Source organism: Trichomycterus rosablanca, chromosome 8 (assembly GCF_030014385.1).
Source record: "Trichomycterus rosablanca isolate fTriRos1 chromosome 8, fTriRos1.hap1, whole genome shotgun sequence".
Lineage (NCBI taxonomy): Eukaryota > Metazoa > Chordata > Actinopteri > Siluriformes > Trichomycteridae > Trichomycterus > Trichomycterus rosablanca.
In genome coordinates, this window is record NC_085995.1 from 20,377,062 (window position 1) to 20,400,430 (window position 23,369).

Consider the following 23,369-nt stretch of genomic DNA (forward strand, 5'->3'; position numbering starts at 1 on the left):
TAAAACAAACAAACAAAACAACATTTATGGCAAAATCATTTCATTGTTCATTGGCCTTGATCACATACTGTGTTTGGCCTGTATATTTTTGTCGATGATTTATAAACGTCTTAAGAAAATGTGTTAAATGGAACATCGTTTTCCCCTCAATGCTACAGAACATTTAGCTTTCAGGAACGTTACACAATCAAGGGTTCTCATAGTATCGTATGTATGGTACAGTCTGTATAAAAGCCATATAACAATGACCTTAAAACATCTTCCATGTAGAGTTTAAAAACGCATTTAGAAAAAAATCAAACCACCACCATCACCACCACACATTCATCATCTCATCTCCCTTCTTTTCCATGTAAAAAGTCCTGAGTTTTCAAAGTCAGGGTTTTCTCTCTTATGTCCTCATGAAGATCTTGGGGGTTCAGACCATGAGGGCTTTTCGGAGCATGAACTGATACAAAACGTGTCTCCTCAGCAGTCCAGAACCTCTACATGGGAGGAACAATCATCCCTGGGATTGCTGTTCATGAGAAAAAAAGATATACAGAGTCAGTTGTGTATTTATCTTCTATTGTGTTCAGTTCTATCAAACAGTTCCTGCTAAAGCTTTATGGCAAATGTCAGCTGGCCTACAGTTAATATAACTTGGAAACGTGTATTCAAACTGACTGATTATAAACCACGTTTTGCAAGTTATTTGTTACTGTATTAAAATATGAGACAAAAGAAATCTGTAAAATAGAGAACAAAACTAAAACCCAATGCCATGCAGATACAGTAGTTTGCATGCAAACGGCAAAATCAAGAAGTTTAATAGAGCATGTGGGCACCATGTGGGCAACAAAATAAAAAATCACTTATGATGAGCAATTATAATGTTCTGTACTTTCTATTAGATCAACAAAATCAATACAATAAAATTAGATCCATCCATCTATCCATCCCTCATGGCATCAAGACATCCTTCATCGGTACATCCATCCATCCATCCATCTGTCTATCAATTTATTCTTTTGTCCAACATCCATCATTCATCATCCATCCATTGATCCATCCATCCATCTATCAATACATTGTTCTGTCCATTAATATATCATTCCATTCATCCATCTGTCTATCAATACATCCATCCATCCATCAAGGTATCCTTCTGTTCATTGGTACATCAATCCATCCATCCATCCATCCATTAATACATCTTTCTGTCCATCAACACATCATCCATCTGTCCATCAATACATTCTTTTGTCCAACAATACATCATACATCCACCCTTTCTTTTGTCCATCAATACATGATCCATCCATCCATCAATACATTCTTTTGTCCAACAATACATCATCCACCCATCCATCCATCAATACATTGTTCTGTCCATCAATATATCAATACATCCATTCTTCCATTCATCAATCCATCCATTCATCAATACATTGTTCTGTCTATCAATATATCCAACCATCCACCCACCCATCCATCCATCCATCCATCCATTCACCCATCCATCTATCCATCCATCCATCCACACATACATGTCATTAATACAGCCATCCATCCATCCATGAAACACAATACATTTATCCATCCATACATCTGTTCAGTAATGCATCCATCCATCCATCCATCCATCTGTCCATCAGTACATTCTTTTGTCCAACAATACATCATCCATCCATCCATCAATACATTGTTCTGTCCATCAGTATACTAATACATCAATACATCCATCACCATCCATCCATCCATCTGTCCATCAGTACATTCTTTTGTCCAACAATACATCATCCATCCATCCATCAATACATTGTTCTGTCCATCAGTATACTAATACATCAATACATCCATCCATCCATCCATCCATCCATCTGTCCATCAATACATTATTTTGTCCAACATCCATCATTCATTCATACATCATCAATACATTGTTATATTCATCAATATATTCATCCATCCATCCATCCATCCATTCATCAATACATTGTTCTGTCCTTCTATTTGCTAGTTTGTATGTTTGTTGTTCTGTTAATCTATATTTTCTGATAGACATTGCATGTTGTATATGTACTGACTGATCCCCTAAAATGAATCTTCCTCACTGATCCACCTCAGCTGTGTGTGTTCTCCATGTTAAATTATAGTCAATTGTCAGGATAAATAGTGACTCAGCTTAATGGTTGTAAATCAGTTCCTCCTTCCATCTGGGACCCATTACGTGAACAATTCATCCACACAATTAGTGCTAAGACTACAGGACTGGCTATGTGTCTAGGCTATGATTAAGAAAGCTGAGAAATGCATTAAATAATGTTTTACAAAAACATAAACATTGTGTCCACGTGGTCAAATGACAGCGGTCTCGCTAATGCTATATGCTAAATACAGGCTGTGTGAACCACTAAACCAAAAGAACCACCATTTCAATTACTTTGAATAAAGTGAATGAGATGAATGGTTCTACTTCTCGTCCCCTGAGACATGAGTTCCATTTACTGTTCGTCTAATCATTCACGTGACAAATGACCAGCAAACCAGAGAAGCAATAAATAAACAAATACTGTAAATTCATATTTCGACCGTCATTAACTCAATCGCTCGTACAAACAGCGTCACTATAGACAAACGACATGTGTTTTAAACAGGCACTGCAAATACGTCGCATATTATTTTCTCTAAGCAGATAGATTTCTCATCTGGGGGGCTTGCGTAGTATTTTTTCACCTCTGCCTGCACTACAGACCAACACCACTGGATATTTTTCATACATTGACTACCTATTGATTGGCTTTCCGTACGCTGATCTAATTCCAAGGCTTTTTCTAGTGTCTCACGCTCATTTGAAGAAGGGGGAGGAAATGGTGGCTCATCAGGCCAGAGATGCTCTTTTTATGCTCAGCACAGTGAGAGAAAGAGTCTCTCGCATAATACACTCAATTACTTTTACATTAGACTTTAACATTCTATGCTCTATCAATGATTTAAAGTTTATAGCTACAGTGTATCACAAAAGTGAGTACACCCCTCACATTTCTGCAGATATTTAAGTATATCTTTTCATGGGACAACACTGACAAAATGACACTTTGACACAATGAAAAGTAGTCTGTGTGCAGCTTATATAACAGTGTAAATTTATTCTTCCCTCAAAATAACTCAATATACAGCCATTAATGTCTAAACCACCGGCAACAAAAGTGAGTACACCCCTAAGAGACTACACCCCTAAATGTCCAAATTGAGCACTGCTTGTCATTTTCCCTCCAAAATGTCATGTGACTCGTTAGTGTTACTAGGTCTCAGGTGTGCATAGGGAGCAGGTGTGTTCAATTTAGTAGTACAGCTCTCACACTCTCTCATACTGGTCACTGAAAGTTCCAACATGGCACCTCATGGCAAAGAACTCTCTGAGGATCTTAAAAGACGAATTGTTGCGCTACATGAAGATGGCCAAGGCTACAAGAAGATTGCCAACACCCTGAAACTGAGCTGCAGCACAGTGGCCAAGATCATCCAGCGTTTTAAAAGAGCAGGGTCCACTCAGAACAGACCTCGCGTTGGTCGTCCAAAGAATGCACGTGCTCAGCGTCACATCCAACTGCTGTCTTTGAAAGATAGGCGCAGGAGTGCTGTCAACATTGCTGCAGAGATTGAAAAGGTGGGGGGTCAGCCTGTCAGTGCTCAGACCATACGCCGCACACTACATCAAATTGGTCTGCATGGCTGTCACACCAGAAGGAAGCCTCTTCTGAAGTCTCTACACAAGAAAGCCCGCAAACAGTTTGCTGAAGACATGTCAACAAAGGACATGGATTACTGGAACCATGTCCTATGGTCTGATGAGACCAAGATTAATTTGTTTGGTTCAGATGGTCTCAAGCATGTGTGGCGGCAATCAGGTGAGGAGTACAAAGATAAGTGTGTCATGCCTACAGTCAAGCATGGTGGTGGGAATGCCATGGTCTGGGGCTGCATGAGTGCAGCAGGTGTTGGGGAGTTACATTTCATTGAGGGACACATGAACTCCAATATGTACTGTGAAATACTGAAGCAGAGCATGATCCCCTCCCTCCGGAAACTGGGTCGCAGGGCAGTGTTCCAGCATAATAATGACCCTAAACACACCTCTAAGACGACCACTGCTTTATTGAAGAGGCTGAGGGTAAAGGTGATGGACTGGCCAAGCATGTCTCCAGACCTAAACCCAATAGAACATCTTTGGGGCATCCTCAAGCGGAAGGTGGACGAGCGCAAAGTCTCGAATATCCGCCAGCTCCGTGATGTCATCATGGAGGAGTGGAAAAGCATTCCAGTGGCAACCTGTGAAGCTCTGGTAAACTCCATGCCCAGGAGAGTTAAGGCAGTTCTGGGAAATAATGGTGGCCACACAAAATATTGACACTTCAGGAACTTTCACTAAGGGGTGTACTCACTTTTGTTGCCGGTGGTTTAGACATTAATGGCTGTATATTGAGTTATTTTGAGGGAAGAATAAATTTACACTGTTATATAAGCTGCACACAGACTACTTTTCATTGTGTCAAAGTGTCATTTTGTCAGTGTTGTCCCATGAAAAGATATACTTAAATATCTGCAGAAATGTGAGGGGTGTACTCACTTTTGTGATACACTGTAAGTCAGAATACGAACTTCTACATGTGGAGGTGTTTTAAGCCCAGATTTAGTTTTAGTAAACTATTATTACTATATATTTTCACATGCACACTAGTATTTAAGGCATTTAACACTTATTCCAAAGCAAATAAAATTTGTGACTAAATTTAAATGCACACTGAGGATTAAGGCCGGCATGGCAGTGGTGAAGCTTGAACTAGTAAACTCTTGACCAGTAATCTTCGCCACTGAGCTACCACTGCCCTAAGCAGCCAGGATTCATCATTGTAACATCTCCAGTTAGTGTTATTGTTATTATATGTAAACATGGTGTACTGTATACACCAGCATTATGCAATGTCTTAAAAATAAGACATACTTATACTTAGTTTCTAACTAACATTATTCATTTATTGCATAATTAATTCATTAATGAATTTATTTATTCATATGGAGTAAATACTTAGTATGGGTTTATGATGGGCAAGCTGGTATAAATAGAAATAAAAAGCAATAAACCCTGGACAGTGTCAATTAGTGACTCTCTCACTCACTCACTCACTCACTCACTCACTCACTCACTCAAATGAGTTCCATTTACTGTTCGTCTAATCATTCACGTGACAAATGACCAGCAAACCTCACTAACTCACTCACTCACTCACTCACTCACTCATTTCCTCACTCACAAAGACGATTCAAATAATTAATTAATTAATTAATTAGTGAGTAGGTGGTGTGTGACGCACAGAAACATGACTTACTCATTCACTTACTCACTCATAAAGATTCAAATAATCCATTCATGTTTCTGAAACATAACTTATTTGCTCACTCATTTAGTCACTCATTTAGTCACTCACTGACTCCCTCCTCACTCATTTACTCACTCACTTACTTACTCCCTCACTCACTCATTTACTCACTCCTCATTTACTCACTCACTCACAAATACGATTCAAATCATACATTCATGTTTCTGTGCGTCACACACACCACTTACCAAGTGGATTCATCATTTTAAACATGACTTACTCACTCATTTACTCACTCAATCACTCACACATTTACTCACTCACTGACTCACTCACTCATTTACTCACTCACACACATTTACTCACTCACTCACACATTTACTCACTCACTCACTGACTCACTCACTCATTTACTCACTCACTCACACATTTACTCACTCACTCACTGACTCACTGACTCACTCACTCATTTACTCACTCACTCACTCACACATTTACTCACTCACTCAGTCACACATTTACTCACTCACTGACTCACTCACTCATTTACTCACTCACTCACACATTTACTCTCACACTCACTCACACATTTACTCACTCACTCACTCACTCACTCACTCACTCATTTACTCACTCACTCATTTACTTACTACTCACTCATTTACTTACTAAATCACTCACACACACATTTATTCACTCACTCACTCACTCACTCACACATTTACTCACTCACTCATTTACTCACTTACTGACTCCCTCAATCACTCATTTACTCACTCACTCACTGACTCCCTCACTCACTCACTCAAATTCAAAGCATCCATTCATGTTTCTGTGCGTCACACACACACCACTCACTCCAATTTTTAAGTTATCTGACTATTCTGTCCCAGTAAACACACAGTTCATAAAAATAAAAGGGCAAAAATAAAACATAAATAACTGACAAAGATTAACAAGCAACACCACTTGAACCCCAGAGAGGAGCAGACACAGGAAACAGGAAGTCAAGCAGGAAATAAAAGACATATGGCATGCTGTCAGTGGTGGACAAAGGGTCCCCCAGCAACCCAGTGGATGTAAGAGACAAAGAGATGGGTGATGTACAGAGAACGAACTGATTAAGAGTGGGTAAAAAGGAGAGGTGTCACATACTTCAGGAGAAGGCCAGTCCCTGCAGGGAGCTAGCTGTGGAATACTTGCTAGAGTCCACAAAAGACTGATCTACTGGAGACACCAAGAGGACACATGGCAAGAGAAGAGAAAAAACAGAGAAAAGATCTGTGTTAATATTTATGTGGTAACAGTGAGTACTGGAATTAGGGCTGAGAAGGAATAGGTTAGTACAGGAAACACATCATCGTAACAGGACTTTGAATTTACAAAAGTGATAGGAACAGTGGAGAAATTACAAATGCACCAGAATCTGATTTTTTTTGCTGCAAGAAACAATAGCACTTATGTTCTGTTTTTTTGTTGTTGTTTGTTTGTTTTTACTTAACAATGGTTGTATTTCTGGTAAATACATTTATTTTTAACATATTTGTATATACACTTTGCAATTTACCACAAATACCATTTCACATCCTTAGGGATTACACCTGATAAGACTAACACTTGCGGATTATATATATTTTTTCCCCTTTTCTCCCACTTTAGCGCATCCAATTTTTGCCCGTAAATCATCCTCTCACTAATGCTGGTCCCTGAACCTGACTGGGGAGGATGAGGCTGCTCCACGCCCCCTCCAACACGTGCACAGCAATCGAACATCTTATCACCTACACTTGACGAGGGCAGTGCAGTACAGCGCTGTGTATGGAGAGCCACACCCTCTACTGCACTCCTTTCCTATCTCCGTGCAGGCGTCACCAACCAGCCAGCAGAGGTCGTAATCGCACTAGTCTGAGAGAGACTCCCCATCCGGCCTAGTCCCGCCCCTGTCTGAACAACAGGCCAATTGTTGTTCATGTGGCCGGTCAGCCTCAGCCGGCAAGCAGAGCCGAGATTCGATACGATGTATTCGAGATCCCAGCTCTGGTGAACAGCGTATGCTTTACTGCTGCGCCACCTGAGCTATACTGTTTGTAAACTGACATCGGGTCTGTCTGAAAAGCAAGTGAGCTGCCTTGCTGCCTACCTAGGCAGCTGCCTAAGTAGCAGGGATTCTAACTGACAGCCAACTGTAGAAGGAAGATTATTTAGATGTACTACTTCAACAGCAAATAGGTCATCAGCTGTGTCTGCCTATCACCGCCTCAGGCCTTTCAAACCAATAAGATGACACAACCCACGAGCATGCCAGCTAACATCTCCCTTTGTGTACCGAAAATGGTTATATTGTCACTGACTAAGCCACAATTTCAAACTAATAACGCTTGAACACCTTAATAATTAATTAAAATGAATTAAAATGACTTGCAGTTACAAAGAATGATGCTCGCTGCTCCATTACCACGAGCCACAAGTTGAATGCTGGGATTGTTACTCGGTCAGAATAAGGTATCTCAGTAGGAAGCATTTTGAGGCATCTAGGAATTTCGAAAGCCATTTTTTTGGGAGCACATAGGATGGCGTAAGATGTAGAAAGCCCACTAGGTTTTTCAGATAGACCTATAGAGACAAAACACCCGAACCAAAGTATGGAAGGATTTCAGAACACTAGAATTCTTTTAACTTTCTATTAAACAGGGAGGGAGGTAGGATTCCCGGCAGTAATTGTTACTACAAACTGATTGATTGATTGATGGAAAATGTCATGACACGGCCGCATTTTGAAATTGAAACGCAGTTAAATTTAACTGTTTAACACTGTGACTAAAGGCCGCACTACTAACTACAGAATACTTAACGGCTGGTAATCACACCCCTGGTTTTTTGACAGATGGACATATTATATCTGCCTTAAATACATTAATTTAATATTAGCTCAACAGTAAAAGCTCCAAATATCATTTATGCACATGTATTCAATGATGAGGTGGATGAACGGTTTAAACACTACTGTTTCGGCAAGTGTCTTATTAGAACTGCCTTAAGAATCTGAACTGTGTGACTACACGGATCAGGCATAACATTATGACCACCTTCCAAATATTGTGTTGGTCCCCCTTTTTGCTGCCAAAACAGCCCTGCAACTGCGATGCACTGTGTATTCTGATACCTTTCTATCTGAACAAGCATTAACTTCTTCAGCAATTTGAGCTACAGTAGCTCGACAGGGGCCAGCCTTCGCTCCCCACGTGCATCAATGAGCCTTGGCCACCCATGACCCTGTTGCTGGTTTACCACTGTTCCTTCCTTGGACCACTTTTGATAGATACTGACCACTGTAGACTGGGAACACCCCACAAGAGCTGCAGTTTTGGAGATGCTCTGACTATGTCGTCTAGCCATCACAATTTGGCCCTGGTCAAATTCACTCAAATCCTTACGCTTGACCATTTTTCCTGTTTTTAACACATCAACTTTGAGGATAATATTCCACCCACTAACAGGTGCCGTGATGAAGAGATAATCAGTGTTTTTCACTTCACCTGTCAGTGGTCATAATGTCATGCCTGATCGATGTATGTACTGGCCTAAGACTTCCACTGTTCTGATGTTAAAGGGGAATATAAAACAGATTAAGCTAAACATAATCTTGGTATAGTGGTTTATTACACTTTGTAAAAAAAACTAAGCCAAATTTACCCTAAACAGAACATAAGTGTTGAGGATTCGAGGTGCAAAGCTTTTAGACTGTGCGTGTGTGGTTGCGGCAGTGTGTACAGCCTGGCGGTGCCCTCACCTTGGAGCCCGTTGCCATTTGCACTGGTGCAGGTGGGAGGCGGTGAGGCCTGGGGCCGCACCACTGGTGCGAAAGCGCTCTTCTGTTTAACGGCCGACACCATGTTTGCGGGTGAGAAGGAGAAGATGCCCGAGGAGCTGCTGCAGTTGGAGGGTAGGCTGGTGGAGGAGGCCATGGTGGGACTGGAGGGCACGACTGAGAAGTGCAAGGCAGCAGCAAAGGTGCAAGGAATAGAAAGGAAAGGAAAGAATAGGTGGCTTGGCAATTGGCTCAGTACTACAACATATAAAATACACAGGACAATGGGGTATAGAGAATGGAGACAATGTCTCCATGTCCAAGACAATTAGGACTCACTTTATTAGGTACGTCTACCATACGAATGAAATTTGTAGGTATACATACTGTATCCCATGTCTACACGTAGTCACCCCATAGTACCCCATTCCTTAAACAAATTCAAACACCATAGAGGGTGAACTATACTTAGCAATGCAGTGACATTAATCTGGCAGTGACATTGCAGTGTGTTGCATTTGAGTAAGTGTATCAGGTGCAGCAGTGTTGTTGGGATTTTTAAATAGTGTGCTGTGATCAAGTGTACACCTACAATGAGTGCTAACAAGGCGTGTGTTCCTAATAAAGTGGCCAGTATTTTCAATCTGCACTTACAAATTCCCAACAACACTGCTGCACCTGATACGCTCATATCAGAATAACACATGCTATCTTGTTATTATCATGTGCAGTGCTGAGAATGGTCCACGACTCAAACATCTGGTCACTGGTGGTTCTAGGGGGGTGACATGTGACAGTAACAGTCAGTACTTGTACACCCACAGAGTTCATTTGTATGGTAGGTGTTGCATACGTATGACATTTGTAGGTATACATACTGTATCTCAACTCTACATGTACAACTACAATGAGTGCTAATAAGGCATGTGTTCCTAATAAAGTGGCCAGTAATTTAAATCGGCACTAACAAATTCCCAAAAACACTGCTGCACCTGATACGTTCATATCAGAACAACACATGACACCCTGTTATTATCATGTTAGTAACAAAGCAGTAATGAGAATGGTCTACGACTGGTCATTAGGGGTTCTATGGGGTGACGTAAAAGTAACAGCTGGATACAGTCAGTACTTGTACATTCATTTGTATGATAGGTGTAGCTTATAAAATAATAAATCTATACCATGATGAAGGGGACATTAAATCGGACTTTAACTCATGCGCATACTGACACTTATACAGTATTTATAAGTATGTCTATATCAGTAATCTATATGACTGCTTATATATACGTATATCTTCATTATCATATTGTATATGGATGATACATATATTTGTATATATTAAGCACTTTGCTAGTGTACATATTTAGTAGTTACAATAATGGATCCTTAATTTATTTAAAGGCATATAATCCTGGGTCCATCCCAGTCTGCTCCACCTCTGTCTGGTAATATACTAAGAGCATTTTCTCCTTCAGCGGTTTTACAGTGGCTGTACTATATCAGCCTGCCTCTGATGTCTTGTTCTGCCTTTACTGTTGTTCCTACACTCTGTTTAAAATTTGATGGCCCCTTCCAGAGTAAATTCTTTTGATAATGTCATAATCCATTTATAAAGGCCTCGCTAATCAATTAATGAATATTGGAGCCTCCATGGCCTGCCCTCTCATATTGATTAAAAGTGTCTGCGCGCTCTCCCAGCCTGTTAAAATACTTGTTAACATGTCCGAAATCAAAGCTCCTAAATTGAATTGCTTCTCCTGCAATTAGTTTATTGATTTAATTAAGACTCTTTAATTTAGAAGGCACGACAGAAGATTGGTGTTAGGTGAATGGCTGGGCATTATGGTCGAGATGTGCTGTGGGAAAAAAAGGGTCGTACATTTATCTCTGCTCTTATAGACACGGACACAGAGTAATAGCTTTATCTATTGTTTTATCATGGCTGTCCCTAACAGGCTGCAGTATTTTACCATTAGAGCGCTGTTGTTCATTACACTCTGCATTTTGGATGGCTTGTTTGTTAGTGTCTAGTGGCCGAGCTGAAAGTCTGTATTTAATTAGTAACTTAGCACACTACGCACACATCAGCACCCTGATAAAACCACAGATGATTGGAATTTTGACATTAAGACGATGGGCAAGTTGTACCAAACAATATCCAGCTGTTTTTAGGCATTACTTTTGGTTACATTCTGCATATTTGGTTGCATGCTGTCTCTGTCCTGCTCAACAGACAGGCTGAGAAAGTATTTTGTACCCCAGGCAGTCAGACTGTTAGACACTTACACCGATCAGTCATAACATTAAAACCACCTCCTTGTTTCTACACTCACTGTCCATTTTATCAGCTCCACTTACCATATAGAAGCACTTTGTAGTTCTACAATTACTAACTGTAGTCCATCTGTTTCTCTACATACTTTTTAACCTCCTTTTACTCTTTTATTCTTTAATGGTCAGGACCCCCAGGACCACCACAGAGTAGGTATTATTTGGATGGTGGATCATTCTCAGCAGTGGAGTGACAATGAGAACACCTCACAGTCACTGCTGGACTGAGAATAGTCCACCAACCAAAAATATCCAGCCAAAAGCGCCACAGGGGCCACTGATGAAGGTCTAGAAAATGACCAACTCAAACAGCAGCAATAGATGAGCGATCGACTTTACATCTACAAGGTGGACCAACTAGGTAAGAGTGTCTAATAGAGTGGACACGGCTGCTGTGTCTGATCCACTTATACCAGCACAACACACACTAACACACCACCACCATGTCAGTGTCACTTCAGTGCTGAGAATCATCCACCATCTAAATAATACCTGCTCTGTGGTGGTCCTGTGGGGGTCCTGACTATTGAAGAACAGAGTAAAAGCAGGTTAAAAACGTTTGTAAAGAAACAGATGGACTACAGTCAGTAATTGTAGAACTTCAAAGTGCTTCTATATGATAAGTGGAGCTGATAGACAGTGAGTGTAGAAACAAGTAGGTGGTCTATCTATCTATCTATCTATCTATCTATCTATCTATCTACCTATCTATCTATCTATCTATCTATCTATCTATCTATCTACCTACCTACCTACCTACCTACCTACCTACCTACCTACCTACCTACCTACCTACCTACCTACCTACCTACCTACCTACCTATCTATCTATCTATCTATCTATCTATCTATCTATCTATCTATCTATCTATCTATCTAGCTGCCTGCCTGCCTGCCTGCCTGCCTGCCTGCCTGCCTGCCAATCTAGAACCTTGAATGTCATGTATACAACCAGCATACAAGACTAAACTAAACACAGTTTACAAACCATGCACGTGACAACATCCATGTTATATAAATACAGTATATATATATCTCACATTATCATAGTGTATATGGATAATACATATATTTGTATATATTGTTAATAAGAACATATATACTACTGCTGCTATTATTTTTAGTGTCAGATGCTCTTTCTTGTTTATATGCAAAATAAGGGAGGATCATAAACAAGTAGGAAAGCTATAATATGAGTTATATGAGTTACTAAAGTTAGCACCATCTATTTTTTGCACCTTGTGCATTTTGGACCAAATGAAAAACAGCCACAGCTGTGTTTCTAAAAGTGGTTGCCAGGTCCACATTTTCTCAGCAAAACTGTTCCGTTTTGTTAGATACAGTTTGATAATTTTACAAACATTAGACCAACCCTAATCCTGCTGAAACACGCTAAAGAAATGTGCCTTTTTATTGCAAATTGGCTTGATGGGTAGCAAGCAGGTCTGGGTTTGATGTGTGGAGTTTGCATGTTCTCTCTGTGTCCGTGTGGGTTTCCTTTCAGAGCTTCCACAGTCCAAAGACATGCAGTCAGGTTAACTGGAGATACAAAAATTGCCCTTCTGTGATAGACTGGTGTCCTGTATAGGGTGTTTAAGTGTGTCTTGTGCCCATGGAGAGCTGGATAAGTTCTAGCACCCCCCTAAACCCCCTTTCTCCCCCACACACACCCTCCGACAACCCTGATTAGAATAAGTGGCTTAGACAGTGAGGACAATCAGCAGGCAATTCAGGAGCAATATGCATGATCAACTTTAGTAAACTTCACATTAATGTCAAACGAACTATGAGTGCATGGATGTAAAACTCACTGGCATAGGGAGAGTTGGCGGCTGAGCCATTAAGAAAGTTGGGCGATCCTCCCAGTGTGGTCATGCCACTGTTGCCGTAGCCGTTCAAACTCGTGCTGACTGTACTGTAACTGCTCTGCTGGGGTGTAGAGCTGGGCACGTAACCATGTGGAGACACGCTACTGGTGTTCCGAGTGAAACCTGATACACATAGACACACATGCAATTGCAATTAACGGAAAGATAACATTAAACAGTTAATAATACAGGCTACATGGCCACTTTTCCTTTTTATTTAGTGGGTTTAGTTATTTAAGCCACATCCGTTGCTACAAGGTGTTTAAGCAACCTATCACAAATTACATGGCATGTGTCATTCTAAAAAGCTTAATGATTTTGTGTGGCATGTTCACAGAAAGTCACTTTATAGGTTGATACAAGTGCTCTGGTCATGTGATTTGTTTTTGGAAAGATCTCTTAGCAACGTCAGTTCAGCCACAAATTGGAAGGACCTACAAGCACAAATAATTTGACCACCAAATGAAAAATAGAGCCTCATTAACATTTTTAAGGCTATTACGCTGCACACAAACTATCACAATCATGAGTGGTGCAAAGCACACCAGCGGTGGACTCTGGAGCAAGCTGTGAATACACGCTTTACCATCAGGGAGATACACATCTGGATTTTGCGAATTCAAACTATCAAGTGCCATTTAATTAATAATAATATGTGTTTTTATGATATGGCTTCAATATTCTTTATTAAGCATGTATCACATCTGTATTACTGCTGTGCAGAGATCAAACCATCCAAATAACATCTGGTTAGTGTTGGTCTTGTCTGTCCCTTTTTATTAATAGATTTAAGTGCTGCATATACAGTATCAACAGCTGGGCATAAAATGTAAAATTGGAAGTAAAATGGGTTGTACTAGTTGAGCTGGTTGTACAAGTTTCCAGGAAGTGTATATGGGCAATTCCGCTGAATCAGTGCCATTTCTTTCTCGCACTCAATTCTTGTCTTCCGCTGCTGAGAAACACCAGATTGCATCCAAGGAGAGCACGCCGCTGCCCACGCCTTTTTCACACGTGCACAGCCCTCCTCTTCTTGCCCGTGCTTTCTGCAAGGACGTCTCGTCTGCCAATCAGGGTCCTTACACAGTGTATGAAGACCCACCCACCCACCCACACATAGTCCGGCCCCCACCCTGCAGATACGGTGGCCAATTAGTATCTGCTGCAGGCACTGCCAATTATGCCCACCAGATGGCACCCAGTCGGCCGGTGGCAACACCGAGCTTCGAACCGGGGAGTTCAGAAACTCGCTGTTGGTGAGTTAGCGGAATATCCTGCTGCGCCACCTCATCTCAACGTATATTAAAATTAAAATAAAACATTAAATAAAAATAATGTAAATATGTAATGTAATGTAATTTTTTTTTTTATTTTGATAAATGACTAGACTGTGCCCAGTGTTCTTATGCTTTTAGCATGAACTCCATGCTGCTATATTTCATGTATTTACTAATTGTATGTTAAAAACTCAGTCTTGTTACTTTCAGTCCTGTTACTCATATACAATCACCTAGAAACCTTGTAAAAAATTTAACAAAGTTGCCTGAGATTGAGCAATACACATTCTGGGTAGTTAAGTGTGTGTGCTACTAGATTCAGTGTTAAACAAAGATAAAAAATGAAGTTTAATTTCATCAAGTTACTATACATAAATGACACCCATTCAGTGGAATGGCCCATATCGCTACAGATATTTACATGTATTATTATTTTGGTAACACTACAGTTCTGGATGTCACTGAAGTTAACTCTATCAGATTAGGGTTTGTATTCATATGGACAAGCATCAAAGGTCTAAATTTTCCTCAAGTCTGTTAATATAAAGGCTGTCCATACATAGCCTCTGTACTGTAGGAGGAGATAGGGAGGAAAAAGAGGGACTTGCACTATAAATATACATCAATGCTTTATACTCTGACATGGATAAAAGCAGCAGGAAGTTTTTGCTCCAGAAGTCTCCTGCTGACTGCTACAAAAGGCAGCACACGTTGCTACTCTGCTCCCAAGGCTTTCATCCGACATCTGATAGATTACCGCTGACTTAACACAAATCACTCACTGTCACAGAGGCCGGGCAGCTTTGGAGTACAGGGAGCTGACAAATTCTAAAAGCAGGAGACAGTTTGTGCTTGTCTATCTTTTTCCCCTTTTTCCCAGGTTTAGATTTTTTCTTCTGATTTAGGCTTTTACTTACTGTCTCCTCACTGTCTCCTAAATTCCCACTGTAGAACCTGCTGGGTGGTGGGTAATAATTTGCTTACCCTGATTGGCTGCCTGCGTAGACTCGGAGACATTAACAGCAAGCTGGCCGTGGAAAGAATTGACGCCCATCATGCCAGCATGTACGGAACTGTTTGCCAGGCCGGAGAGCTGGTTGTGGGTGCGTGGGACATTGTAGAGTGCCTCCGCAATGTCTGCTGCCCTCTTCAGAATGATCTCCTGTCAAAAGCGGCGAAAACGTCGTGTCAGACAGTATCAGAAATGCTAGAAAGTTGAAATGTAAAGCAGGAATGTACGTAATTAGTAAAAACTGGGTGCACAGTAAGTACCAGGAGTGAAACATGAGCAAAACGTGATAATGACTAACAGACTAATAGATGCTGTGACATATTAAATGCTGTGTTTATGTGTCAGACAAGCACAAAGTATCACAAACGCACACCAGGGGAGCCGGCGCGCTTCACAGAGCCTGGTCCTCCTATAATTTAATCATTATGCGGATATTTATTTAGTAAATGACAAGAGCTGAGGACAAGAGCTGATAGAACGAGGTTCCTCGTAGACAGACATTACCAGAGGCAGACCCCCATTCACTGAATAAATAATTCAGTATCCCTGCTCTCACAGCACTCAGCAAACGATGGCCTGGTTTACAGGAGTGGGCCACAGCTACTCTGCAGAGAGGAGGTCCCTACAGCTTTTATAACCATCAATGAAGAAGTTTCAATGAGTTTGACTGATCTCTGGGCAAGGACTTGAAAAAACAATGTTACGTAATTGCTTTGATGGCTACCAACAAGTGGGGTACCAGGTGTTGCATGTGACTGTGTATATCTTCAAGGAATTTTTATATTCTTACCTGATTATTGTGTGGCATTCCATACAGGGCTTCTACAAGATCTGCCGCTCTCTTCAGAATTACTTCCTATTGACATGAAAAAAAAATAAAAAATTAATGAAAACGACAAGTCTTTGGACATTAAAAAATCTGAAATATTCCCCATTAAATTTGATAATAATAATAATAACAACAACATGAATAATACTAATGATCAAAATAACGACAGTAATAATAATAATAATAACAACGACAATAATAATAATATTAATAATAATAACAACAATAACAATAACAATAATAATAATAATAATAATAATTATTATTATTATTATTAGTTTTTCCTAAACTATTGACAGACAGCTATATTTTTTTATATTCAAATATATTTCAGGTATTATTTTTAATATTCTACAAGATCTGCTGCTCTCTTTAAAATTACCTCCTATTGACATGACAATAAAAAGAAAAAGATGAAAAAATAATAAAAAATGAAAACATAAAAGTCTAAAAAAAGACCCGAAATATATTTTAATTTGAAAAAATAAAGTTGTTTGTTAAAAGTTTAAGTAAAACATTATTATTATTATTAAAAAAATTAATCATTATTTCTCATAAAATTGTGATAATAATAAAAAAAATAATACTATAATTAATAATAATAATAATAATAATACCCAAACTATTAACAAACATTTACAGTATATTTTTTCATATTCAAATATATTTTGAAATAATTTGTAATAATGTACAGGATCTGCTGCTCTCTTTAGATTTACTTTACTGACATGAAAATAAAAATAAAAAGTCTATAACATAAGTCTATAAACATAAAAAAAATCAGAAATATTTCCCATGAAATTTGATAATAATAATAATAAAAATAATAATAATAACAGCAATATAAACAATAATAATCACAATGACGACAATAATAATAATAATATTTTTATTAATAATAATATCAATAACAATAACAACAACAACAACAGCAATAATAATAATAATAATAATTAATTGTTTTTTTTCCTAAACTGTTGACAAACACCTATATTTTTAAAAATATTTTAATATATTTCAGGTCTTATTTTTAATATTTAATATCAGCAGTAAGGCTCCACCAAACCATGATGCTTTCTCTATCATGCTGATGGGTTTTAAGTAATGGAGTTAACAACACTAAAATTTGCAGCTTTTTTTCTCTGTGGTACCTGCTATGAACAACAAGTAATTTTTCTGAGTTTTTTTATTTGATTTCTGCAGCTCTTTTGCTATTACATACTAGTATATTCCTGGTGTGATCTTTGCAGGATGTACAGTCATTGAAAGAGCAGAAAAAATATGAAAATCTCTCCATCTATTTGCCCTTTTGTGGATTAATGAACACCTATGACTTTTATCTTAACAGTTTTGTTCAGGGTCTTCTGAAATTTCAATTTGTTTATAAGAGAGGGTTTGCAAGAACATTTTATGAATAGTTTGACTTAACATCTGACTTTTGTTCCTTAGCCCAGAGGTTAACATAGAAAGCCTGTATGTAAAAAGACCAGTATGTATATAACACATATACTCTAATACTTATTTCAGAGCTCTGCTCATATCCCACCCAGTGTTATATAAAAGCTTTGTGTATTTCATGACCGTAAATCATGCATTCAGCCGACTACACCTAATAACACTCCTCCAGTAAAGCAGAAATTCTTCATCCTTAATACAGTGCATTATATGTGTATTCATGTATACAAACATAAGGAGTAAACCAGACGAATGCATGCTTATACCGCTAAATGAATGTTCTATTGGCCAGTAGTAGATGGATGTGTACACATAACACCCTGTTCTAGTAGGTAATTGAGTCTCAGCTTCTCAACCAGAAGCCTATTTATTACCATACCTTCCCGCACATTAAACATTTATTTACTGTGTTCTTTACTCTGTATTCATTTTCTTTTTGCCCTCTCCTTCTCTCTTCCATCTCTCTCCTCTTCATTTTTTTTTTTTTACTCGTAGGCGAAGTAGGCGCCTGGAGCTCCCATGGAACCCTTTTTAAAAGTTAATGTGCCTGGGCTGAGGAAATGTGCTTGCGGCGCGACAACCAGAAAATTGCTCTCACCCTCTGTGTGTAACCCTCGCTGTGAACGAGCCCCCGAGCATGTTTGCCCGCCCGCTAGCTGACATATTGCCTTTCAATCAGAGCCCGTCTCCTCTGCCACCCCCACAACATGCAGGCACGATCATGACGAGGGGGTCAGCGAAGCAATAAAGATTTTTAGTGCGCTATCCAAGGTGCTAAATTCACTCAATAATGGGAGCCCTGGCACTGCGTTAACCCCTAGTTAGGGTGCGCTACGGTGGGAGGAACTGGGCCCAGGTGATTGAGGGAGGCGCGGGGGGCCTGGGGAGAGCTAAAGTGTTGCTTTAGTATGGATGTTCGCCTCTGTCGCCTGATTTTCTCTCTAGATTTGCAGTGCTCTGTGTGGTGGTGCCTTCACAAGTAGGAAGAAGAACATGAGAGATAGGAGGCATTAGCCCACAGCTGGATCCCCTGCTGTATCAGGACCGTGCTATCCACCCTACTTTTCTCTATATAACTATCTCTTTTTCTCTTCCTGGATTCTAAGTTCTAAGGTTGTATCCCTCCACCTACCCATTTTCCATCATTATAATATTGGGGGAAGGGAGGATCTGTTGAGAGTCCAAATCCAATAAGGAAGAAGCCAAAAGTTAGTCCAGATAAACAAATAAATGCTATTAGCAGCGGCCTGTATGTGGTGGCCCTGTGTCTGGAAGCGGAGTCCATTTCCTGGGTGAGCAGCAGAGCTTCCAGTAAGGGCTAAGCAGAGAGACAGGAGCGGTAAACAGGAAAGAAACCCGATCCCAGATCTGCAAGTTTGTGTGCCTGTCTATCAGTCAGAGCCATCATTATCCTGACGATGCCCTCCTTCCTGTTCTGCCCTTGACTGCATAGCAATGCTAGAGCGTGGTATATTCAGAGACGTGAAAACTTTAGTTCAGAATAAAATTAACATTTAATTAGGATAGATCTGTTTTGCTTCTATACCAAATTCCAAGCTCCAATTAACATAATTATGGAGAAAAACAGCCTTTTTTTTTAATCCATGCATTCCAATCATGGTATGTATTTTTCTGCCATTTTTCTGCCACATTCTACTGTCAAACAATGTCAAGTTTCATTTTTTTTACAGTAATATTTTATGTACACATACTGTCTTGAAATAAATCTTTGTTGATGTTACTGTCCAATCATACACACAGATAAACTTTTCAAAACTTTAAAATCATCATGTTGCAGTTAGGGCAACTTTAATTCCAGGGCAGTGGTAGTTCAGTGGTTAAGCTTCAAGCTCCATTACTGCCAAGCTGCCACCACTGGACCCTTCAGCAAGATTCTTAATTCTCAATTGCTTCCATTGTATTTAGCAACAACAATTTAAAGTAGCTTCAGATAAAAGTGCCCACTAAATGGCATAAACGTAATAGTATTTTGTTTATTAAAAATACTTTAGTATATAAATTCTCAAATCCTGAGCAGAATGAAGAGATAACTGAAAATAATAATAATAAAAATGTTTATTACACTTAAATCTGAGGCCCAAATATAAAAGCATGGGAAATCATCTACTACTTCAACACGGTGTTAATAAATACAGTAGCAGAGCAGCTTTACAAATGCTACACTGTTTTATTTTATTCTATAAAACATGCACAAGTTCTAAGTATTGTTTTATTATCTTGCCATCTTTGTTGTTGACTGAACTAAATGACTGGACGTCAAACCCAAGAAAAGTCAATCCCATGCCCTGACCCCATCACAGAAACTGATTTGGCTTAAAATAACTATATTTGTTATGACTTGCATACCATGTCCTTGCTTGAAAAAAAAGGAGCTAATTCTTCCGCTGACTGGAGGGTATATTGGCCGGTCATGCCCTCCCTCTGACATGTGCACAGCCCTCTTTATTTGCCCGTACTGTGGTGAGACCAGTTTAGCGTACAGACTCCACTTCTGTACAGACAACTCAGACCACTTGTCCTGGTCATTTACACCCAGCAGACTAGTGGCCAATCTTATCAAATTCCCAAAACTGCCAATTGTGCCTGCTAGGGGGAGCCCAGCCCCGGTAGCAGAGCTGAGATTCGAACTCGGAGGGTGTGCTAATGGAATATCCTGCTGTGCCACCTGGGTGCCAGTTTTTCTTTTTTACACAATGGGTGTGGCTGAAACACATGACCCCAATAATTAGGATGTGTATGCACATACTTTTGGTAATACAGTGTAGCTTGCTAGGCAGTTGCAGCCTAGTGGTTAAGGTACTGGGTAATCAGAAGGTTGCCGGTTCAAGCCTCACCTTTGCCAGGTTGCAGCCGTTGGGTCCTTGAGCAAGGCCCCTAACCCTCAATTGCTTAGATTGTATACTGACACAATTGTAAGTTGCTTTAAATGAAAGCGTCTGCTAAATGCCGAAAATGTAAATGTAATGTAAACACTGGGCACAAATAAAAGCTCATAATTTCCAACCAGACCAGTGAACCTTTGTACACAAGAAAGATAAATGAAATATATTTTGTATAAATGATAAGATATTTAAAAAAGTTGTTTATGTGAGTGAAGAACTTGATGTGGGTACAAATTCTAAAAGAATCTGCCTATTTTACAGTGAATCTAAACACTCACATCAAATTGTGACCACACTGGTGTGTAATATCAGCCTGTTTACACCCACCAGAGCTGCGGCTCATATTGATGAATGCGACCTCTCATATAGTTAGCTATTACTCACACTGACAATAAATAGATCTGGCCTTATCTTCTCGTTTTAAGCTGCCTGTTTATCGCTGCAATAAACATGGTAACAAAATGCATGGGCAACAGAAAATACATTTTCTTTAGACACTAAAAAGTATGAAACAAATGTCATAACTTCTTTATCTTTGCTTCTGTTGAATTAAGTTAACAAAGTCTGTGTGTGTGTGTGTGTGTGTGTGTGTGTGTGTGTGTGTGTGTGTGTGTGTGTATTACAGACAGTGTCAGGGTCCTGGGGACCTGGGTTTAGCAGGAATGAATAACTATGTGAATGGATGTGTGATGTTGTCTGAGGTGAACTAATGCCATTTAGTGGGGCAGCATTATAAAGGTGTAGGCACAGCTCTTGTAGGCACAGCTCACAGAGTCTTGGGAATCTGATTTGGTTTCTTTCTATGTAGAGTTTGGTGTTTTCTCAGTGTCTACACATGGGTTCTACTTTCCAAAAGCATGCCATCACGTGTACAGGGTACACTAAATCTCCTCTTGGTGTAAGTGAATGGATGTGAGTGTGATGTTCTGACATCGTATACAGGCCTGACATCGTATACAGGGTGTATTTGTACCATGTGCACAGTGTTTCTATTCAGCTCTGCTACTGGTCGACTGGTCGCCCCCTAGCAGGCACAATTGACAGTGCCTGCAGCAGACAAAATTAGTCTGCAGGGTGGGAAAAGACTGGACTAAAAAAGAGGGTGGTGTCTTCAACACTGTGTAGGGACCCTTGTTAGTAGCCCGAGGTGGAGGAAGCCTGAGATAAGCGTGAGACTCTCCATGCGCAAGACTGGCCTTACGTGCAGATCCTTAAATTATGAGCAAATAAGAAAGGTTCGGTGGACTGTGCATGTGTCGGAGGGAGTGTGTTAGGGGAATATACTCTCCGCAGATGCGATCGGGGTCTCCAGCTGGGGAAGACTAATTGGCTATGTTAAATTGGGAGACAAAGCCTAAATGAAATAGTAAAAAAAGAATCACAGAATATAGAAATAAACCACAAAACCACTAAAATACAGTGTGTTATTTACAGAATGCTGCTTTAACCCAAATTGGACATGTTGAAGACCCAAATTATCACTCGTGAAGTAAAGCAGAATGTCCATGACAAGTCCAAGTCCAGCTGATGCAGTTATATTTCATTTTTATTGAATTAATTCCGATCACTTAATATAAGATTACTACTATACTCTAAATAACAATTAAATATTCACTTAGTGTTCTCTGTCAATATCTTTCCATTATAAATATCAGCCTCTATACTGTTTAACTAATGTGGCTTCCTTGCATAATTCATATTCTGTTTATGTAGCTTCTTAAAGGTTACATAATATAGGGCTGCATCTGCACAGCAGGCAATATTTAGTACCCTCAAACGACACCCTGATTCTACATTTCAGATCATTAGCAGGACATCCTCAGAAGTTAAGTCACTTGGGTTTAATATATAGATACATTCAGACGCATTGCAACATTTGTGGTAATTCTCCAGTTGAGCATGAAGAAGAAAAACAGTGCACATCGTTCCCCAGTGGCAGGGACTTCTTTGTGGAGCACAGATTGAAACTTGGGTCTTGTAGAGGTGGCCAAGAGGGGATCAGGTGGATGTTAAGTGACAGGGAAAATAGGAGGAACAAACACTGAGGACAGGGAGAGAGTACAAACAAGTCTACAGACTGGCCACGGTGATCCTCATCCTAACTGATTCAAACCTGAGGCTCTGGATCCAAACAAGAATGCTCACTCAATCATTTTTAATGATTTTTTTTCCTTTTTATTACTCTAACATGCACAAAAGCAATGTAACTCACAAATATAGCTTTCTCAGTGGTCTATATACCATTATTTGTACTGGATTAACATGAATGTACTGTATATGTACAGTGTATCACAAAAGTGAGTACACCCCTCACATTTCTGCAAATATTTCATTATATCTTTTCATGGGACAACACTATAGACATGAAACTTGGATATAACTTAGAGTAGTCAGTGTACAGCTTGTATAGCAGTGTAGATTTACTGTCTTCTGAAAATAACTCAACACACAGCCATTAATGTCTAAATAGCTGGCAACATAAGTGAGTACACCCCACAGTGAACATGTCCAAATTGT

General features: G+C 39.6%; 1 protein-coding gene across 1 annotated transcript in view; it reads right to left on the reverse strand.

Moving 5' to 3' along the window:
- Positions 1-321: 321 nt before the first annotated feature.
- The window catches only part of ebf1a (EBF transcription factor 1a), a 220,317-nt gene continuing 197,269 nt past the window's right edge, over positions 322-23,369 (reverse strand). The window contains exons 13-18 of the mRNA XM_062999912.1: positions 16,456-16,521; positions 15,638-15,815; positions 13,320-13,499; positions 9,154-9,348; positions 6,519-6,590; positions 322-517 (exon numbers count right to left, since the gene is read on the reverse strand). Coding sequence (XP_062855982.1) covers positions 6,520-6,590; positions 9,154-9,348; positions 13,320-13,499; positions 15,638-15,815; positions 16,456-16,521 — 690 coding nt within the window. The 3' untranslated portion in view covers positions 322-517; position 6,519. The remainder of the gene's footprint in view (positions 518-6,518; positions 6,591-9,153; positions 9,349-13,319; positions 13,500-15,637; positions 15,816-16,455; positions 16,522-23,369) is intronic.